This window comes from Vombatus ursinus, unplaced genomic scaffold (genome assembly GCF_900497805.2).
Source record: "Vombatus ursinus unplaced genomic scaffold, bare-nosed wombat genome assembly UNPS02014770.1, whole genome shotgun sequence".
Taxonomy (NCBI): Eukaryota; Metazoa; Chordata; class Mammalia; order Diprotodontia; family Vombatidae; genus Vombatus; species Vombatus ursinus.
The window spans coordinates 40,224,242-40,246,414 of NW_020954548.1; the positions used below are offsets into that span (position 1 = coordinate 40,224,242).

Sequence of the window (22,173 nt, forward strand, 5' to 3'; positions counted from 1 at the left end):
CAAAATTATTCCTATTTGCTGATGACATAATGGTTTACTTAAAAAAAGCAGGAGATAAATGAGAAAATTTATAGTACTAACAAAATTGGAAGCTTCAAAATAAACCCTCAAAAAATATTTTTATAGAATAACAAAGTCCCAAAAGCAGTAATTAAAGGGGAAATCTTAATCAAAATAACTACAAAATGCCTAAAATATTAAAAAAAAAATACCAAACCATACAAAATGTCTGTTGATTCAATTATAGAGTGAACTTTAAAAAAATAAAGAACAACTCAGCTGGAAGAATAATGCCATTATAATAAAAATGGCACATCACCAAAGATAATTTATAATTTTCATACTGTATCAATCAGGCTGTCAAAGGGATACTGAATAGAACTTGACAAAGTAATAAAATTAACTTGGAGTGAAAGATCTGAAATGAAATATCAAGAGAAATAGTGAGAAAAAAGGAGATTAAGGGGTAGCATCAGATCTCAAAGTATATTATAGAGTGACAGTCATAAAAACCATTTGATATGGGTTAAAAAATAGAGAGATTAGTGGAACATAGTAGACAAGGGAGAATTAAAAACGAGACTCAACACCAGATTTGATAAACCTCAAAACACAAATTACATAGGAAAGAACTCCCTGTTTAAAAGAAAACTGGAAAACATTCTGGCGAAAATTAAGCTTAAAACTACATATTGCATAATAAAATTCAAAATGGACATATGACCTTAATATTAAAGATCACACCATTAAAAAAATTGAAAGGAGCAGATCATATGTGCCTTTTACAACTGAAGGTAAGAAATGGATTCTTAACCAAACAAGGGATAGAAGTGATTGATTACAAAAGGTAAAATAAACTAACTTTGATTACATGAAATTGAAAACCTTATATACAAATAAAATCAATGCATCTAGAATAAGAAGGAAAGTGGTTAAATGCGAAAAATGCCTTTGTATTAAATTTCTCTGATGAGAATTTTGTAGCCAAGATATATAAACCATTAATAGATACGTAAAACTAATAGCCTTTCCTCAATAGATAAGTGATGAGAGGATGTGAACAAACAGTTCTCAAAAGAATTTTAAGCTGTTGGGGCAGCTAGGTGGCGCAGTGGATAGAGCACCAGCCTTGGAGTCAGAGGGACCTGAGTTCAAATCTGCCCTCAGACACATAATACTTACTAGTGGTGTGACTCCAGGCAAGTCACTTAACCCCGGATTGCCTCACTCCCCCCCCCCAAAAAAGAATTATAAACTGTTAACACTTATATGAAAGAATGTTCCAGGTCACTAATAATAAGAAAAATGCAAATCAAAACAACCCTGAGGTTTTATTTCACCCTGAAAATTGGCAAAGATAACAAAAGATAGAAACAGTCAATTCTGGAGGAGCTTTGGGAGGGTAGGCATGCTAGTACATTGTTGATAGAGCTGTGAATTGGTACATTTTGGAAAGCAGCTTGCAATTATGTAAATAAAGTGATGAAAATATCCAAATCCTTCGACTCAGAGATTCTGCTACTAGGTTTATACGCTAAGGAAGTCATTAATAAAAAGAAAGTCGTCTTACATACCAAATATTTATAGTACTTCTCTTTGTGAATTAGAAACTATATAGATTCCTATCAACTGGTAAATGGCTAAACTAATTGCAGCACATTAATATAATGGAATATTACTGTATTATAATAAATGATCAATAGGATAAATACAAATAAACATGAAAAGACTTACAAGACATGATACAGAGCCAAGAAAACAATACGCACAATTACTATAGCAATATAAATGGAAAGAACACAAAATATTAAAAGTGAGTATTGCCCAAAGAAAAGATAAAAGAAGATAACCTCATCTCACTCCTTAGCAGAGGTGGTAAGTACCTGAGTACAGAATATTGCATATATTTTTAGACTTTTAATCAATTTGCTGGTTTTTTTCCCTCTTCTTCCTCTTTGTATTAAAAATATTATTTATATATGGGAAATCTGGACAGGGCAGGGTAAAAGGATACTGAGAGAAATTCTGGTGATGTTTAAAAAATATATCAATAAGATTTTTTTTTGTGTATGTGTGTATGTATATGGCACCATTCCCTGTACCTTTGACATCCTTATAGATTTCCCTCTTGGTCACTTGTAAAACTACCAATATTTGTACAAAGTGTTACTCTTTGTTGCTTATTAATTACTGGAAGATTATTGTGGCAGGTATGATTCTTGGAAAGTTCTCAAAGTTAGGATGACTAAATTTCAAATTTTTCTTTTACAGGCATGGTTCATGGAGGGAACCTGTCAACCCTTACTATGTCAATTCTGGTTATGCCCTAGCACCAGCCACCAGTGCTAATGACAGCGAACAGCAGAGTATGTCTAGCGATGCCGACACAATGTCCCTCACTGACAGCAGTGTGTAAGTCGTTTTGATTTCTTTTGGAAATGAGATAATATCAAAATCTCATTAAAGTTACCATATTTTAATAATGATATCATGTGTATATTTGTGAACATATTCTATTTGATTAATGAAGAGTCAGATTTAAATTCTTGTATTATGTATTTCATTGTTACCATTATATGATCCTTTTTAGCTACGCTTTGATCTAGTAAGTACACTTTAGTATATTTCCAACATTTGTTCTTCATTATGAAATTTCAAGGCACTTTCCTAGGTAAATCATTACATTTTATTAGAAACTACTGACATTTCAGAACATAAACCTAAAGGAATTTGTCCCAAGCTACTAAATACAGCAGTACTTATCCACCTAAGGAATTGCTTAAAATCACACTCTCTCCTACTGATCAAACTGCTTTACCAAGTTATCTTGTACCTTAAAGTCCCTTTATTTTGAAGGAAATTTATTTGGTAGTAAAAGTCTTCTCAATGAGCCTCTTAACACTCTTTTTAAAGGAAACACTTTCCTAAATAGTAGCATTCAAAAAAGTTAAAGTCTTTCCTTGAAATTTCCACATTACCAGATTCCCACGACAGATTTCTGCCAAGCACAAGGATTGCATGTAGGCCTAGAAATACCAAGGAAGCTAGGTGGCACCTTGGATTGAGCACTAGACTTGGAGTCAGGAAGACGCAGATTCAAATGGACTGCAGCATTCCCAGCTGTGTGACCATGAGCAAGTTTCTTAAACTCTGTCTGCCTCGATTTCTTCTTCTGTAAAATAAGCATAATACTCCAACTCCCAAGATTGTTGTAAGGATAAAATAAGATCATATTTGTAGGGTGCTTTGCAAATCTTAAAGAACTATATGAATGTGAAATGTGAAAAAATTATTCATATTCAAGAGAAACACTCTGTACCTTTACTTCTCATTTGGGGTTAAAGATAGTTTCGTTTAATGGGCACAGTATTTGGCCATGAGATTTAATGGGAACATGGCTGTTCCATTCAGTAGAACTATACTTTTTACATTGTCTTTTCAAGCATGGTTTCCTCATCCTCAAGGGTGTATGAAATTTTTATGTGTATAATTACCAGTGAATAATAAACATAAATAACTTGGTGACTCTAAGCCTGTTTAAGAATCTTTATTAAGTATACTTGAAAGCATTGGTTTCTTTTTACAATCCCTACTCCTTGCTAAATGCTATAGCTTTTTCCCCCATGGAAGCTGCTTTTTATGGTTCTGTTACATTGATCTTCTTATTTTCAGCAGTAGCTAAAAAAAGATCAAGCCTGTAGAATCAGTTTTGCTAAAGGGCATTCTTTGCTCATTTGACCACATAACTTTTATTATGGTTTGGCTCAAAGAAAGAAAATACTTTCTTAGACATATTAATGGTGGCTTTTTAATGCAGACTAGAAAAATCATCCAGCTGCTTATCTGGGTAAATGCAGGAGCTACCAGTCAATAATATATCCAGCCCCCAGAATCCCAGAGAATTTCCTCTTCTACTTAATAACAAGCACAAATGTAGAACAACATTCTGGGCTTTAATTAGAGTTTAAACTTTTTTAAAAGATGGCTAAATATTTTGTTCTTTTATCCCAAGTTAACATGCCAGTTCCTCAAAATGTCTGGATTTTATTTTATATTATAAAAGGACAGATGCCACATAAATACTGATACTGTGTCAGAATCATAGTCTGCCATGACCAAGTAGGAATAATGCATCAAAATAAGACACCCTTATTGGAAGGGGAAGAGAGGGGAGTTTATTCTAATAAATAATAGACAGATTCATGGGTAGTTTTTAGAATCACTGATTGTTAAGAGCAAGATAATCTAGTCCTATCTATTTGTTTTACAGGTGAGGAAACTGAGCCCCAGAGAAAGGGAAGTGACCTAAGGATCACATTGTTAGCTAATGTCAGAATTGATATTTAAGACTCAGTTCTTCTAACTCCCAATCTAGGGTTCCTTCCACTTTACCACAACTGTGTCAGCTCAATTTTTCTCTTTTTAGGTACTTGGAAATTATTGGAATAGTGACAGCAAAAGTACCTTTTTTCCTCCCTCTTTTATAGTCATATCAGACAAACTAATCTAAGTTTCAGGCATTCTGCTGAAACTAACCAGTTTAATGGTTCTTCGAAAGAGTTAACATTATTAATATTATTAAAAAGTTTCAGCTCTAATTATTTATTGATATTAATAATTGATTACATTTATAGAGGACTGATAGTTTCTACAGGAAGTAGAACTGTGTCAAAATGAGCCTGCCTTCTGACGATGATTTTTAATTCAGGAGACCCATAGGGTCTTCTGGGCAGATGTGCCTTGTTTATTGATAATAAATATATTTATAATGAAGAGTTAGCTGAGCCCATAATTGAACAGGAGGATAAAGAGATTGGGCTGACTTAAACATGATAAATTATTCAGAGCTTTCAAGATTGCAAATTTTTCACTGCCACAAGTCTAGCTTTTTAATATCAATGTTTTGCTGGTGCTATGGCAGTGAATCATAGTAATACTGTAACCTTAGAAGAATTAACCTACAACTTAACTGAAAGAACTTCAAGAAGTGACATTAAATATATTCAAGAAATATAGGTGGTTTAGCCTTCTAACAAGAAAGTGAACAACATATAATCAGTCTGAATGGAATGTTCGTACACCAGAGATACCTTTCTTTCTTCCTTTCCCTTCCGTACACTGGACATATATTTATGGGGAAACATGAACAATAATTCCACTAGATGAAAAGATATGGAAGAATTTTAGCCTGTATTGTTGGAAGGAATACACATATGCATGAAATCATGTGTGAATCCATTAAAATACAGTGAAAGGTTCATATCATTTACAAGTTAGCTTTTTATTCATTGGATCATGCGCTGGAGGACTCTTCTTCAAAAAGTCCTTTTAATCATCTTCTAATTCACCTGTTGTACAAGTCTGACGTACTTAGAGGCAGTGGATAGAACACTGCATTTGGACACTTGGTAGTTGTGTGGCCTTAGAGAAGTCTCTCAAACTCTGTTTACTTCCATTTCTTCAGCTGTAAAATAGAGATAACAATGGCACCTACCTTCCAGGTTTGTTGTGAGGATCCAGTGAGGTATATTTGTAAAATTCTCTGCAACGTTCCTGGCATATTGTAGGCACTATACAAATGCTAGCAATTATCATCATCATCGTTATTACTTTAATACTGCTTGCACAGAGGTGATAGAAAACAAGTTTATTCCATTTCTCAAGAAATTATGTGTTGCAACATGATGAATGTGGAAATATGTTTAACATGATTGTACATGTATAACCTGTATCAGATTGCTTGCTGTCTTGAGGAGGGAGGAGGGAAAGAGGAAAATTTGGAACTCAAAATCTTACAAAAATGAATATTGAAAACTATCTTTACGTGTAACTGGAAAAAAAATAAAATACCACTAAGTACAAAAAAACTACACATTGGATAGTAAGAAGCATCTTTAGTTCCACCTAGAATCTCTTCACTTTCTGGGCCTCTGGGGTTTAATTTTTGATATATTTATAAGAAGTATATGAATGATGGGGAAGCTTATCCGCAAGTGATGGACAAGAGTGACTGTGTACAATAGCACCTTTATCTCTTTCTGCACTGATTAGGAGTTGGTACTAGTAGTTTTCACATTCTTTTGTTGGAGTAGACAGAGATATGCATATTAATGATTCCTTTCTGCCTCTGCATTCAGAAGATAATTTAGTATCAAAGTGAGAACCTGTAAGAAAGAATTTTATTTATTGCAAATACTAAAAGTCATTTAGGCATAACTCCTTCTTTGCCGTCCTTAGCACTTCTTCGTTTCATCTGTGTCAGTGTGATGTAGTAGTAAAAAAGAACACTTGATTTGAAGCCAAGGGACAGGAGTTCAAGTCCTGATTCTAACACTTAATAAGCTGAGTGACCTTGGTCAAGCTGTCTAGGTTTACATTTAAATAATTATTACTTGTGTAATTGACTTCCTCAGGTTGTTAATGAGGATCACATAAACTACCTACCATATTTGACCAAATGTATGACCACACTTGAACCCTCTTGCCTTCTCCCATCCCAATTTGGATCACATAAAACCTAAACACGGACAATAACTGTTATTTTAGTATCATTAGACACAACTTAAACCTCACTGATCTTCCTGTGAACACCATAAGGAATAGCAACAATTTCCTCATTATCCCCTATGCACAGACACACTAGAAATCTCAGCCAAATGCCCTTGCTGGCATTGCAAACTTCAAATGACTGTCTTGCATTTCTACTCCAGTCTCATCAATCTCACTGGAAAGTTTTAATGTGAGAGTGGTTTTTACCCCTCATGAAAACTCCTGGGTTAAGAGACAGAAAGAGATCATTAGAATAATTTTACCACCAGTAGGAGTATGCACTTTGCTTCTTGATTTGAGATCCATTTTCCAGTTATAGATAGAAATAGATGATTGCAGAACTTCTGCTTGCAACTGCAGAGTTGGGTTCCTTGAAGTTCATTTTTAAATGTTACAACAGTTTGTGACATGATAGTGGATCCCCCAGAGTGGTTGTTGTTTTCCAAGCTTGGTAACCAAACTAGCTAAGCCACCTAAGGAATAGAATGAAAGAGGTAGGGTACTGGGAAGCAGGGCCCAAGGTAGAGTTAGCCATCCACATTAACTTCTTTCTCAACTTCCAAAAGTCTGTTTAAATTCTTGGGTTTGAATAGGCTCAGCTTCCAAAATAGAGTAGGAGTGAATGCATACACACATAGCTTAGGAATGCAGTCTATATTCAAAACAATACTATATTATTATTGAGAGGTAGTGTCTTGTAATAAAAAGAATACTAACTTGAATTTCAAAGACTTGGTTTCAAGTCCTAGATGTACTGTTTATCAGTTCTGAAGCCTGTGGACAGATTTTAACACCTGTCATTTAAATCACACACTAAATATTTCATAGAGTTGTGAAGAAAGTGTTTTGTAAGTTGTGAAATATTATAAAAGTATGGTTAGTTATTAGTATTAGCTATTCTCCGGAAGACAGTTCTTAATTTTTTTTTATTGCTTAAAAACTTAGAGATACAAACAAAAGAGAGAAAGCTAAAAGATAGCATCTGAAGAGCACTGTAAAATTGTTCAGTGGAGAGTTTTCAGTCAGCACATTTCCAAGTTTTTCAAATTTCTTGCTATTAAAGATAACTAAGAGAAAGTTACCTGAAAAGTTAGGAGAACTTTGTGTTACACTAGTTTCATTTTTTCTTTCCTGCCACCAGCTTTCTTTTCAGTGCAGTTTAGTGGGGATGAAATTAAAGTGCTTATCTTTGAATTTGCTTCCTCTGGTTGAGTTGGCATTGAGCTTTGAATGAAGGAATGTTCCAAGTTCAGAGGTGGCACTAGGGAATCTAGTTAAAGTCACATCAAAGGGAGCTCAGCAGGGCTGAACATGTGTTTTGAAGCTGGATAGATTACAGGCCATTATCAGTCTTTCACTACTGTGCTCTGAACAAAAGTCTGGTCTTTCCACCCAGACTGAAGGTACAGAGAATTTATTATTTTAAAAAAGAAATAAAGAAAAAAACTTAGCAGCACCCTACCTACCAACAAAAACTGCTTTTCCGGTGAATATGCAATTGGTCCAGATATACAAATTGCCCCCTTTGATTCACTTCCAGCCCATATATATGTTAGCAATAGTACTTTTATTTGGTAACTCTAATAAATGAAATAATTCTTTTGTGAAAATTGTAAAAATTTCATTACATTACATTTCATTGGCCATTGTTGTCATGCATTCAGTAGAGAATTATTGTTGTGATTTTATGTTGCATTAATGTTTTCTTTAAATAAAACTTTTGATAAGAAATAATGTCACTTTGGTAGCCAAAGTTGTCCTTGGTTCAGTCGTTTTTCAGTCATGTCCAACTCTTCATGACCCCGTTTGGGGTTTTCCTAGGCAAAAATACTGGAGTGGGTTGCCATTTCCTTCTTCAGCTCATTTTATAGATGAGGAAGCTGAGGCAAACAGGGGAAAGTGACTTCCCCAGGGTCACACAGCTAGTCATTGTCTGAGGCCATATTAGAGCTCAGATCTTCCTGACTGCAAGCCTGGAAGTCTATCCACTGTGCCACTTTGCTGCCCCTAAATCCTCTGACCCTTCTATTATTCTAATAACACCTTAATAATTAATAACAGCTCAAAGTTTATGTTTTGCAAAGTTCCTTCTTTACAACATGAAGTCAGTAATTCATGTTTTATCCTAATTTTACAGATTAAAAACATGAGGCTCAGAATCATAAGTACTCCTGGAATCAGTCATTTGGCTAGTAAGTGACTGAAGACAACATCCAAGCTCAGGAGCTCTTCACTCCTATTTCTGCCTCTCTCTGTCCCCTTTTTTAACACTTGTTCTTTCTCCCTCTTTGAGTTAGTACGTAGAAGTTTATTTGGCCTACATCCCACCATTTGAAAAAAGTATCCTTCAGACACCATATTAATGATATTATTATTATTATTAAGGGTCTTTTAAAATAAGGCTAATTTTGTTTTACTAGGTAGCTATTTCTGCAGCATTAATTTCTTATTATTAGTGATATTTTTTCCTAGAAGTGCATGTTTGCTCTAACATTTATTGATTTAAAACTAACCATTTGAGATTGTCTGCAGATAGAATTTCCCCTCCCTCCCCTCCCCTCCCCCCTTGGAAAGAAAAATAGCACACTGAGAAAAATATGTTCTGGCAGAATTTCGCTGGAAAGACAAAATGCACCTGAATGACACTCTAGGCATTATGCAATGATGATTTAGTAACTGCCTTAAACAGCATTCCAAATAGGGTGCTCTTTTGTTCTTCACATAGTTTTAGAAATGGTTTTCGGATTTTATTAATTCTGAGGGGGTCTTTTGATGGGCTCATGCAATTTATTTATCCATCTGTTTATTTTTTTTAAGATGTGGTATATATAGTATTGGTAAACCTTTCATTGGCAACGTGAAATCTTTTTACCATATTCTCTAAATGCTGCACCTTGAATGGTGTCATTGCTTAAGGGACAGTTTTTATTTATATTTGTGCAGAAACATATTTTGTTTAAAAAAATTCTACATTCAATGACATATACTTAATTATCTTCCTTATGATTCACAAGAAGAAAAATTTCATTCATAGAAATTTCCGTCAAATAGTTTTCAAAGGAATTTAGATGGGTTTTGGATACAATATCAAAATTCCGTCTTTTGATGTCATTTGGTTTCCTGAATTAATTTTCTATTTAAATTTATGCCTTAGTTTTCAAAATATCTTTAATGTCCCAACCATTTAAATGCCGCAATTTCTACAAATCTTTCCTTTCCTGATTTCTTTTTTTCTTTTGTCTGATAGATTTTTATCAGTATCTTTTTACATTGCCTGGACATAAAAACCCATATACCTCTCCCTCTATGATAACCATCTCTTAGATCAAAGAAGAGAGAAAGAGAGGAGGGTGATGGGGAAGGGGGAAATCAGCAAAATCAATAAATATATTAAAATAATCCAAAATATATGTGATATTCCATACTTGTGGATCCACACCTCTGCAAGGAAGCCGGAGGGGGGATCTTCTTATATCTCTTCTTTGTGGACAACCTTGTTCTTTATAATTTTGCATCATTCACCTTCATTTGTTTTGTGGTTGTTGTACCTTCGATTTACATTGTTGTAGTTATATTATCTATTATTTTCTTGATTCTGCCTACTTCACTTTGCATCAGTTCATGTTAGTTTTTCTATGCTTCTCTTTACTCTTACAAGGAATCAGTAGGAATATTATTTCTTCACTCGATTGTATTTCTTGTAGCACCTGATATTCCATAATGTTTGTGTACCATGATTTGTTTAGCCATTCCCCAGTATGTCTGTCAAGAAGCATTTTTTAAATTGCTTGCTATGTGCTTGCTGTGTCCTTAAAAGTAGGCAATCAAAAGACAAGGAAAAAGACAATCCTTGCCCTTAAGGAGTTTACATTCTAATGGGGTAAAACCATGCACAAAAGGGAGCTAAAAATACAGGAGGTAGGAAGATACAGTTGGTCATGACAGTCAGAAGCAAAGCTGAGAAAGGAATGAAGGATGGCTAGCTTAAGGCCTCCCTCCAAAATGGAGGCCCCAGGAAGAATTTACCAGTGTGAGAAAGGTACCCTAAGGGATTAAAGGATATGCCAAAGTGAAAGGCAACTAAGGCACATAGGCAAAGTCTAGAGAATCCAGTCAGTGGACAGCCATCTGCTTAGGTTCCAGTTCCTTTCTACCACAAAAGTGCTGCTATAAATATTTTGGTACAAATGGAAACTTTTGTTTTGTCAATGACTTCTAGCAACCTCAACTGATTTCTTCTTAACTTATACCCCTCATATTGCTTATTCAAACTTGTATTAACCTCTGTTACTGAACTATGAAGTCCTTAGGGGCTAGAATGGGTCTCTCTTTGTCTCTCCATAGTATACTTTGCACATATAGACATTTAATAAACTTGTGTTAAATTGAAAAAGGTATTGAAGGTGACTCAACACAGAAAATTAATCATTTTTGGGGCAGAGCCAAGATGGCGGAGTAAAAGCAGTGACTTAAAAAAAAATAAAAAAATAAAAAGCAGTGACTTGCATGAGCTTTCCCCCAAACCCTTCCAAATACCTATAAAAAATGGCTCTAAACAAATTCTAAAGCAGCAAAAACCACAAAAAGTCAGAGTGAAACAAATTTCCAGCCAAAGACAGCCTGGATGGTTGATCAGAAAGGTATATCGTGCCGGCCGGGGAGAGGAGTGCAGTTTGACATAGCTGCGTAGGCCTCAGAGGACTGAATCACAGGCAGCTGTGGTGGTTTCCAGACTTCTCAACCCATGAACGCCAAAGACAACTTAGAAGGTCAGTGGGAAAAGTCTGTTTCTGTGGTGCTGAGAGAGGACAGTGGGGTTCCAGCCCCATTCCTGGGGTGGCGGCTGCCTCCTGAGCTTCTGGCCCACAGACTGAGGGGGAATTGAGTGGCTGATCAGAGGGGGATTGCAGGGATCTCTCTGCTGGTGCAGGATTCTCTTGTTTTGCCCGTGCTTGGATCTGGGTCACAGTTCTAGATGGCTGTCCTGGGGTGAGGAGGAGCGCTGGCATGGTGGAGCTTGTAGTGGCTGTGGAGAGGAAACCCTCCTCACAGTTCCAAGACAGAAAAGAGTGCTCATAGACCAGAGCACAGGCCAGGAAAGGAGTAAATACCTTGCCTTTGATCATAGCACCTTGGAAGAACTGAAAATTTACAGGTCCCTTGAAGTATCTCTGAAAACAGCTGCACAAAACCCCTGAAGCTTGGGACAGTACATTCTCCACACTGGAAACAGACTCCTACCTTAACAAAGAGTTTATAACTCAAATAATTGGCCAAGATCAGGAGCAAGCAGCACAAAAAACATCAGACTATATTATCTTACTTTGATGACAAAGAAGATCAAAACATACAACCAGAAGGAAGACAATGAAGCCAAAGCTCCTATATCCAAAGCCTCCAATAAAAATATGAATTGGTCCCAGGCCATGGAAGAGCTCAAAAAGGATTTTGAGAAGCAAGTAAGAGAAGTAGAGGAAAAACTGAGAGTGATGCTAAAGGAGACCCAAAAAAATACTGAAGAAAATGGCACCTTAAAAAATAGCCTAACCCAAATGGCAAAAGAGGTCCAAAAAGCCAATGAGGAGAAGAATGCCCTAAAAAGCAAAACTGGCCAAGTGGAAAAGGAAGTCCAAAAGCTGACTGAAAAAAATACTTCCTTAAAAATTAGAATGGAGAAATTGGAAGCTAGTGACAATTTGAGAAATCAAGGCACTGTAACACTAATCCAAAGGAATGAAAAAATAGAAGAGAATGTGAAATATCTCATTGGAAAAAACAACTGACCTGGAAAATAGATCCAGGAGAGAGAACTTAAAAATTATTGAACTATCTGAAAGCCATGATCAGGAAAAAGAGCCTAGACATCATCTTTCAAGAAATTATCAAGGAAAACTGCCCTGATATTTTAGAACCAGAGGGCAAAATAGAAATTGAAAGAATCCACCAATCACCTCCTGAAAGAGATCCCCAAAGGAGAACTCCTAGGAATGTTGTAGCCAAATTCCAGAACTCCCAGGTCACGGAGAAGATATTGCAAGCAGCCAGAAGGAAACAATTCAAGTATTGTGGAAACACAGTCAGGATAACACAAGATTTAGCAGCTTTTACATTCCAGGGACCCCTGGAGGGCATGGAGTATGATATTCCGGAGGGCAAAGGAGATAGGACTACAACCTAGAATCACCTACCCAGCAAAACTTGAGTATAATTCTTCATGGTAAGAAATGGTCATTCAATGAAATAGGGGACTTTCAAGCATTCCTGAGGAAAAGACCAGAGCTGAACAGAAAATTTGACCTTCAAATACAAGACTCAAGTGAAACATGGAAGATGTAAACAGGAAATTTGACCTTCAAATACAAGACTCAAGTGAAACATGGAAGACGTAAACAGGAAAGAGAAATTATAAGAGACTTATTGAGGTTGAACTGTTTACATTCCTGCAGGGAAAGATGATATTTGTAACTCATGAGTCCTTTGTCAGTATTAGGGTAGTGGGAGGGAAAAAATTATATGTTTGTATAGATAGAGGACACAGGGTGAGTTGAAGATGAAGGGGTGATATCTGGAAAATAAAATTAAGGGATGAGAGAGGATTCTACTGGGAGAAGGAGAAAGGGAGAAGTAGAATGAGCTAAAATATCTCACATGAAACAGATAAGAAGAGGCTTTTACAGTGGAGGGGAAATGGGGAAAGGTGAGAGGGAATGAGTGAATCTTATTCTCATAGGAGGGAATAACATACACAATAAGGTATGGAAATCTATCTTACTCTATAGGAAAATAAGGGGGGAAGGGGACAAGAGAGCAGGGGATTGAGGGAGGGGATAATCAAAAGCAAACACTTCTGAGGAGGGACAGGGTCAAAAGAGAGAGTAGAATAAATGGGGGGGTAGGATAGGATAAAGGGAAATATACTTAGTTTTTCTACAACATGACTACTATGGAAGTGTTCTGCATGACTACACATCTATAACTTGTATCGAGATGCTTGCCTTTTCAATGAGGTTGGCTGGGGAGGGAGGAAAGGAGAAAATTTGTAACCCAAAGTTTTAAAAACACATGTTAAAAATTTTAAAAAATTTTAAAAAAGAAAGAAAATTAATCATTTTTGTAGCCATGAAGTCTGATTAACGTTTATACCTGGCCTTAATTACTCTCAGATACATGTGGTATTCCCTCTAACGATGAAAATCAAAACCCATCCACTGGCCTCCATCCTCTGCACCTCTTGTCTTTGTCCTCCTGGAAGTTTATCACAAGAAATCCATGCAGTGTGACCGGGGATGGGGAGGTAGAGAAGATTTGTCTTCCTTTTTTTTTTTATTGCATATATACATATATGTATGTATATATGTGTGTACACACACACACACACACACACACACACACACAGCACACAGTCTGTCTAGTGGTTATTATTCCTTGCTATCACCTCCTGACCAACCTATATTTTTTGCTCAGGGAGTTCTTTGATGACATCCTTTACTCTACTTCCTTGTAATTCCTTGTTTTTAATGTGTTGCAGGCTTTTCATGCCTAATACATATTTCTAAATGATAATTTTATCATTTAAAAAATTTTGATAGCTTTTGTTTTTACAGACCTGATTTCCCAATATATTCTTCCTCCTTCCCTTTAGAGCACCTTTTATATTAAAAAATAACAAAAGGGAAAAAACCCAGCAAAATAAAACTAACCTACACATCAGCCAAGTCTAACAGTCTTTTTCTTGTTCTACAACAGAAGTGGGCATCTGGCCCACTGCTTTTTTCCTAAGGCCCACAAGCTGTGAATGATTTTTATGTTTGTGAGTTAAGTTTTATTGTATTTAAAAATGTGAAAAACATTCTTAGTTTTCAGATAGTACAAAAATAGGCTGGGGTGCAGGGGAACAGTTTGCCTTCCCCTTTTTTATACTCATAGCCCTCACCTCTGCAAATAACAGAGGTTTATTCTTATATGTCCTTAGGACAGAACTTGATCATTTAAACTTCACAGTATTCAGGATCCTTTTTTTTTATTTTGTTATAGTCATTATGCATATTGTTTGCCTGGTTCTCTTTAACGTTTTGCGTCATATCATCCAAACCTTCTCGTGTCTCAGTATAGTCTTCATTTAGCTTATTTCTTATTCTGTGCTGTTATATCCATGTACCACAATTTGTTTAGCTATTCCTCATTCAGTTAGCACGTACTTTGTTTCCCCTTCTTTGTTACTTCAAAAACCTGATGCTGTAAATATTTCAGTTTATATGAGGCCATTCTTTCTATCTTCAGCGTCCCTGTAACATATGCTTAACAGTACTGTCTCTGGATCAAAGGTATGGACGTTCTAGTTACTTTCTTAGCATAATTCCTAATTGCTTTCCAGACTAATTAATAGTGTTTTGCAAGATTTTGAATTTTATTGCTTTGGACACTATATTGTTCCATGATTTGTAGCCATACAGTATCCCCAGATTATTTGTATTAAAAATTAAGGCCTTCATTTCAAAGACAATGTTGGAGTCATTTTAAAAACTGTATAATTTCCCATAGGTTATTTAGCCCACACTCCCTTTCTGGTGTTGGTTTCTGAGCCCAACTCATTTTCCATTTGCAGATTTGGCCATGGTAAGTATATGCTATTGAATGAGCTCTGTAGTTTCTCCATCCGCTTGTATATCATGGTCTAGAGAAGTATTCTTTTCACTTGTTGTTTCCTACGTGGAGAATTAGACCAAACTGTTTAGCATGATTTTGGAGCTCATTCATTAGGCTGTGTAGTATTTTAAGGTCTTATTTGATTCCACAAGCACAGTGCCATCTGCAAACAAACAGAAACTTTCTGCAAGATATCACCTATAGAGAATCTCCATGACATCTTTGGCAAGCATGTATCCCTTTGATGTTAATGATTTCAAAACAAAGCATTTTGCATAATTTTGAGTAGAGGTTCTTAAGGGTAGACCTCTTTTTGAAGGAGAGACTTGAAGACTTTTAAGGAGAGACTATTAAATCAGTTGTATTCTTCTTTTTTTGACAGTCATGAAGCAAAAAGCATAGTAGGATTTTACTTTATGTCAACTGTGTTATTCTAATGATGTCTACTGTGGAATATCTCTTGGCAAAAAACCAACTTCCCTTCTAATAATCTAATCAAGGCACGCTTTACTACCCATATAGTTTATTCTCAAAATAGTTTTGGGATACATTGTAAAGCATTCTATAAATATTACCTGATTTTATTATTTCTTAAACATATCCATATATTGATCTCTACACATTGAATTTCTGTACATCTATCATATTTTTTTAAATTTTCCTAACAAGGGCTGATACAGGAGGCATTATTGAACTTGCTGTCTATGTATAGTGAGATCACTGACTTGTCAGAGCAAAGATCAAAATTAATACAAAGCTAGAATAGTAAAAGACAAAAGGACAAAAAGAGGGCGTTCATTTTGGAGAATTCTACCCTAACGTATTTAAGCAAGGTTTTTTCTTCAAAAATTGAGAAATGGATAGAGAAAAAGACATAAACAGAAACTACAATAATTTTGCAAAGAAGTTTGACCAATATGCCACTTTTTAAGTCAGAACACCACATCAGACAGCAAACACTTAACTCAGCCAAGCAGAGACATGGCAGCCAGTAGCAACGCTGATTTTGAATACAAATTCATTTGTAAAACTTTATGGAAATAGAAGTGGAAGATTACGAACAGTGTCACTTCATAAAACTGAAGTCAAAGAAATAACCAGCTTAAAGAAAACTTAATAAGAAACCTAAAAAGTGATCCTTCGAATATTTAAGGGCAAAATTGGCACAGGAATGACAAACAGACAACAGGAAAGATCTGAAAAGAAAAAAATTTTATGACAAACTCTTTTCAATATCAAAGACTGTGGAGTCATCAGAGTCCTGAAGGTTTGAACAGAGAACATCACAGTCCCAAATGTGTATAAAGGATGTGGAAGAGGTACTGAAGAAAACAAAGATGGGAAAGGCAGCTCAACCAAATCCAGTATATACAATGAAAATGGAAAGAACAACCACAAAACAATCAAAAGTGAATGATACAAAATTGTAAAGAACAAGTATGGCCCCAAGAAGAGTTTCAAAAAGACAGTCCCACCCCAGACTTTTGCAATTGTAGGAGGTCCATGAATGTGGAATGTTGCATATATTTTTTACACTTTTTCTACGTATTGACCAGTTTTGTTGATTTTGTTTTGTTTTGTTTTGTTTTTTTAGAAAATAGTGTGTCTCAAAAGTTTAGTACAGTTTTAAGGTATTATTAAAGTTGGTACTTTTTTTAAGGTATTAGAGCTTAAAAGTACACTAAAACTTTTGTTACATCCTGTATTTTTTATATGAAAAAGTTCTCCCTGGGAGAGGGAAGAATACTGGGAGAAAACCCCAAAAAGTATAAAATATTCAAAACTACAAAGATATTTAAAAACAAAGTTTGTGCATATTGGTTAGTTTTATCAAACTGCTTTTTTCCCTTTTAAAATTTCTGATGCAGGGAATGACTCACTTGGTGAGGGTGGGAAGAATATTTTCAGAAATGATTGTCAAATAAAGATAAACTATATCAATACAAATAAGGTGGGGTTTAAAATTTTTTTTTAAAAGGAAAGTTCAGTGTTATCAGGAAAAATACCACAAGACTGGAAGTGGGCATATGTCCTAATTTTCAAAAGAGTGAAGTTAAGTCTACAAGCTTTGGAGGTTATCATCACCTATTGAGAATAGAGCAAACTAGACTAATGAACTTGACTTGAATTTCTAGCAAAATTCTGAAGCATATTATTAAAAGACTGATTATGGTGTAGTGGAAAGAGCACTGAACTTGAAACCGCAGGACTGAGGTTCAAATTCTGACTCTTCCTCTTGTTGTGTGCACTTGAACAAGTCACTTAATCTTTCTGGGCCTTGATTTCCTCATGTATATAATGAAATGGTTAGACTAGTTAATCTCTAATCCAACTTTCAGCTATAGAGGATCCCATATTCTAGAAAAGAAAGTGACAATCGCAAAGTGCCAGCATAATTTCATCAGGATCACTGATACCAAACCAACTTCATTTTCTTGTTTTACAGAGCTAATCCACTGATAGGTCAGGGGAATGTGATAGACATACTTTGCTTAGATTTTATCAAAGAGTTTGGAAAAACTCATATTATTCTTATAGACAAGATAGAAAGATGTGGGCTTATATAATAGCAGATTTCGAATTGGCTGAGTGGTTGGACCTGAAAAGTAATTGTTAATGGTTAAATATCAATTTGGAATGAAGTATCTAATGGTATGGCACAAAAATCCTTGCTTGACTGTGTATTATTTGACACCTTTATCAGTGACCTGAATAAAGATGGCATGCTAATCAGATTTTGCAGATGACATAAAACTAGGAGTGATAACTAATTCATTCAGTTGTGTGTGTGTGTGTTTATGTGGGTGGGTGGGTGGGTGGGTGGAGAGAGACAGGCAGAGACAGACACTACAGTATTGGGCCAAATCTACTGAGATAAAAATTTTAAAAATATATTTATTATATCTTTTAACATCACTTTGATTCCCCCATTTTCCTTTCCCCTCCCTAAGAACCACCCTTATAACAGAGAATTATTTAAAAAGAGGAAAAAGAGCAAGGTGGGGTAGAGATGGTTCAAAAAATCAGCTTCCCAATTACAAGATGGGAAAACATAGAGAGATGACAGCTTGATTTTAAAAGATCTTTATGGATTTTGTCAGGCTATAATGCTCAATATGAGTCAACAGTGTGATGTAATCACCAAAAAATTTAATCCTATCTTATACTGCATTAGGAGAGTTAGGGTGTCCAGGTCTGTGATAGTCCTACTGGACCATAGTAAGGCATCAAACCCACATCTGGAATATTTTGTTCAGTTATGAATACCACATTTTAGGAAGGACATTGCTAAGCTGACGGATATCTGAAGGAAGGTGATCGGAATGGTGAAGGAACTTCAAGATCTTGCCACGTAGGTTAAAAAAGCAAAGAATGTTCATAGAGAAACCAAGATTTGGGAGGGACAAGTATTTGAAGGGCTTGTGTGTGTTAAAGGGATTAGATTTGTTCTTCTTTGCCCCAGAAAACAGAACCAGAAACAATAGGTAGAAGTTTCAGAGAAGCAAATTTTAAGTTGACCTAAAGAAAAAAAATTCCTAATGATTACAGCTATCCAAAAGTGGGATGGCCTGCCTAGGTATATAGTGAGTGGGTTACAGAAGTCATCAAGAAAAGGTTGGATAACCACTTGGCAGATATGCTAGAGAGGGGATTCTTGTTTAGGTATAGGTCACAGTAGATGACCTCTGAGGTTCTTCTCAACTCTGAGATTTGTGATTGTGTAAAATTACTTTTACCTTGACAGTGAAATGTAGTATTGTATGCCTTTCACCTTCTTCTGAAATATTGACTGTGTGACCCTAGGCAAGTCATTTAACCTCTTAAGGTTCTCAGCAATTCTCCAAGACTATAAGATGCATAATTCGTGCCAGCCTTCATTAGTAGAGAGAATTTCCTCATCTGGGAGTTCCCTATGTCAATGAAATCACACACCTAGTCCTTTTCACTTTTTTTTTTATGTTCATTTAATCTAGAGGATAAAATGATTTCCCCCTGAATCGTTGCTGGAGAGATTTTAAACATCATATGTCTGTGTTGGTTGGCCATAGATCAGTATCTAGGGATCAGTTCCAGTATATATCATTTGATTTCATTTCTCATTTGAGTTAATGGATTTATGCTTCCTCCCGATAGAGATGGAGTACCACCTTATAGAACCCGAAAGCAACATCGAAGAGAGATGCAGGAAAGCGTCAAAGCCAATGGACGGGTACCACTACCTCACATTCCTGTAAGTAGCAGAACTTTTTGTGAAATGCAGTGTGGTGGGGAAATGTTTTGGATTTGGAGCCAGAGAACCTGGGTTCAAATTCTAGCTATGCCAGTTTTACTCCCTTTATAACCTTAGGCAAGTCTTAATCTCTCTCACTTTGAGTTTCTTTATAAAATGAGGAATTGGACCCTAAGTGATCTCTAAAGACCCTACCAGCTCTTAAACTTATAATCCAATTATGCTATGAAGCTAATTTCCACAGCACTGTCTCAACTCATATTCTCTCCCCACCCCTCCCCAACGATTTTCAAACCATTTAAAATCCATCATGGAGCCAGTTGTTTTCTTTGATACTTCTTACTCCGCACCACTCACCCTTATTCCTAGTAGACTGTGTTGACTTTAGCCACCATATTGATTGACTCTTTCCTTAAATGGAGAGATGTTTCCCTAGGATTCCAGTGAACTCTGCCTATCTCCAATATAAGAAATCACTGTTTCAATTTAAGCTTATGACTTGGCAGTACATCTGTGCTGTTAATCATGTTAAGTTTTCTCATTCCTGAAACCTGGAATGAAAAGTAGTACAGGTGACATTTAGAACTCAGATGAAAATAAGGAAGATTTCTTTTTCTTTGAATAGCTGAACTCTAACATAGTCAATTAAGAACTTCCATTTGCCTCCTTCAGAGAAAAGGCTATTCAGCTTTTCATTTCTTGCCTATTTATATGTAAAGTTTAAGCAGAGTCACTCTTATTTTAAGATTTTCAAAAATTTGTTTTGCCTGCTAAATTAGATTATCTTTCTTGAGATTCAAAAAGCCTTTATTGCTTTTATCATCCAATTGTGTGTAAAGCTCTGGTTATGGAAACTTGCTAGCCCTGGTTGCTCAGCCTTACTTACTCGGTTGCTTTTACTTTGTGGTTGCTGTAGAAAAGGCTGTCTGGGTGCCTTTTTATTTCTCTCAGTACCATTTTTGCTATAATCATTGCTTTGTTAGAGATGAAATTTGAAGGATTGGCCTCTTTTTGTTGCTGAACAGTGGGAGCCACCACGTAAATATTCAGTGACTTCAAAGGCTGTCAGTAGCTTCACCTCTTAGATAAAAATAATAGTAGTTTTCTATTGATCATGGTACTGACAAGCCTTCCCTGAACTATAGGTTACAAACTCTGAAATTGAAACATAAAATATGTATAGCGAGCTCTGTTTTAACTATTTTCCACCCACAAATAATTTATTCTGTTGAGTTGAATTAAGCCAGTCTTACAGTGGATACTTATAAAAGAATTAGTTTCCCTTTGTGTTATATAGTAACTTTGAGGGGGAAAGGATTCAGGGTATCATGAGGAAGAAGTCATGAGGAAGCTTGAATTCACTACTATCATTATTGCCATTAGAATAATATGCTTACAAAGCTGAAACAACTTCTGCACCAGCAAACTGGAAATTTCTCTTAGTCTTTACATATCTATTTCATAAGAATTTCTTAAATTTCTTTCCTTCCTCACTTTAATTTACAGAAAATAACTACATTTTTTATTACATATATCAGAAGTAAATTTGTTCTATCTCCTGAGACTAGAATAATCCCATGTATTTTGACACTTCATGTCAGCCCAACTATGGAGATAGATTTGACTTAAACTGTAGACTTATACCTAGTTAGCAGAAAGTAAATATTTTGCTCATCTTTGTAAAATTAGAGTAGTGAGACCTGCAATTGCTGAAAATGGATCTGCTTTTGAAATAGCTCCAGGAGGCTAACTTGCCTTCATAGCTCTCCTGGGTAGTCAATGGTGAACATTTTCTCCATATTTTTTATGTTAATAAACTTATGCCTAAAAAGGCCTGGAACTGGTGTTTCCTTGTAAATACCTTAAATCTCTTTGTAATACATTAGCTTAGTTAATCATTTTTATACTGTTGCACTACTTCAGACTTTTTTTTAAATTGTCTAAGGAGTTCATCTTATGGATACCAAAGGCTTTTCAGCATAGTGTCTTTTTTCCTTGATGTTTTTGTGTGACCTATGGATACACAGCAGCTCTCCCTTCACATCCCATATGTATGATCACAAGAAAGACCTCTGTTTATATGTTCTGCTCTTTTACTATGAGAGCAGCAGCTGTTTGCTGCACATATGCTAGGTCTAAACAGGGGCAGGGAAGCAAAAGCTGTAAAAATCCAGCTGACAAACAAAGTGGTTAAAGGGTAGTCTCGTGTAAAATGAGGTTGACCTCGTTTTTAAAAAAAAAAAAGTGCTTGCATGCTCTACCTAAAAGCAGCACATGACATGATGAAAAATCTTAGGGAAATAATTAAGGAATTTGGCTAAATTCACCAAAACATGCTGTATTCTAAGTATTAGCAGCTGCATAAAGAAGTTAAAATTTGTTTGACAAGCTTCATAGGAAAATAATTCCAGATTCAAGGGTAGAATCTCTGTAGACTGCAAATGAATATCATACCACAGTGAAATAGGGGAGTCTGGTGAATATTATTTCTTCTCTAAATATCCCTCACCTTCCTGTTCAATCCAATCGTCAAACAAGGAGAAAAGAGAGGTGATGGAGCAGAAAAAGCTTAGGACCTGAAATCAGAAAGCACTTGGCTCCATGCCTTATGTGATGACAAAGAGATGAGGGATTCTACCTCTACCTTAGCTTTTTCATTTATGAGATGGAAATAATTTCTGTCCCATCTGCCTTAGAAGGTTGTTGGAAGATCAAATAAGATAATACATGTCAAAGCACAATACAGT

At 35.7% G+C, this 22,173-nt stretch overlaps 1 protein-coding gene across 2 annotated transcripts in view; it reads left to right on the plus strand.

Annotated features, from left to right (window-relative positions):
- Positions 1-22,173, plus strand: part of LOC114043686 (axin-1) — a 159,968-nt gene that overhangs the window by 102,760 nt on the left and 35,035 nt on the right. For both annotated transcript variants that reach the window (XM_027862772.1, XM_027862773.1), the window contains exons 2-3: positions 2,272-2,412; positions 19,330-19,426. In XM_027862772.1, coding sequence (XP_027718573.1) covers positions 2,272-2,412; positions 19,330-19,426 — 238 coding nt within the window. The remainder of the gene's footprint in view (positions 1-2,271; positions 2,413-19,329; positions 19,427-22,173) is intronic.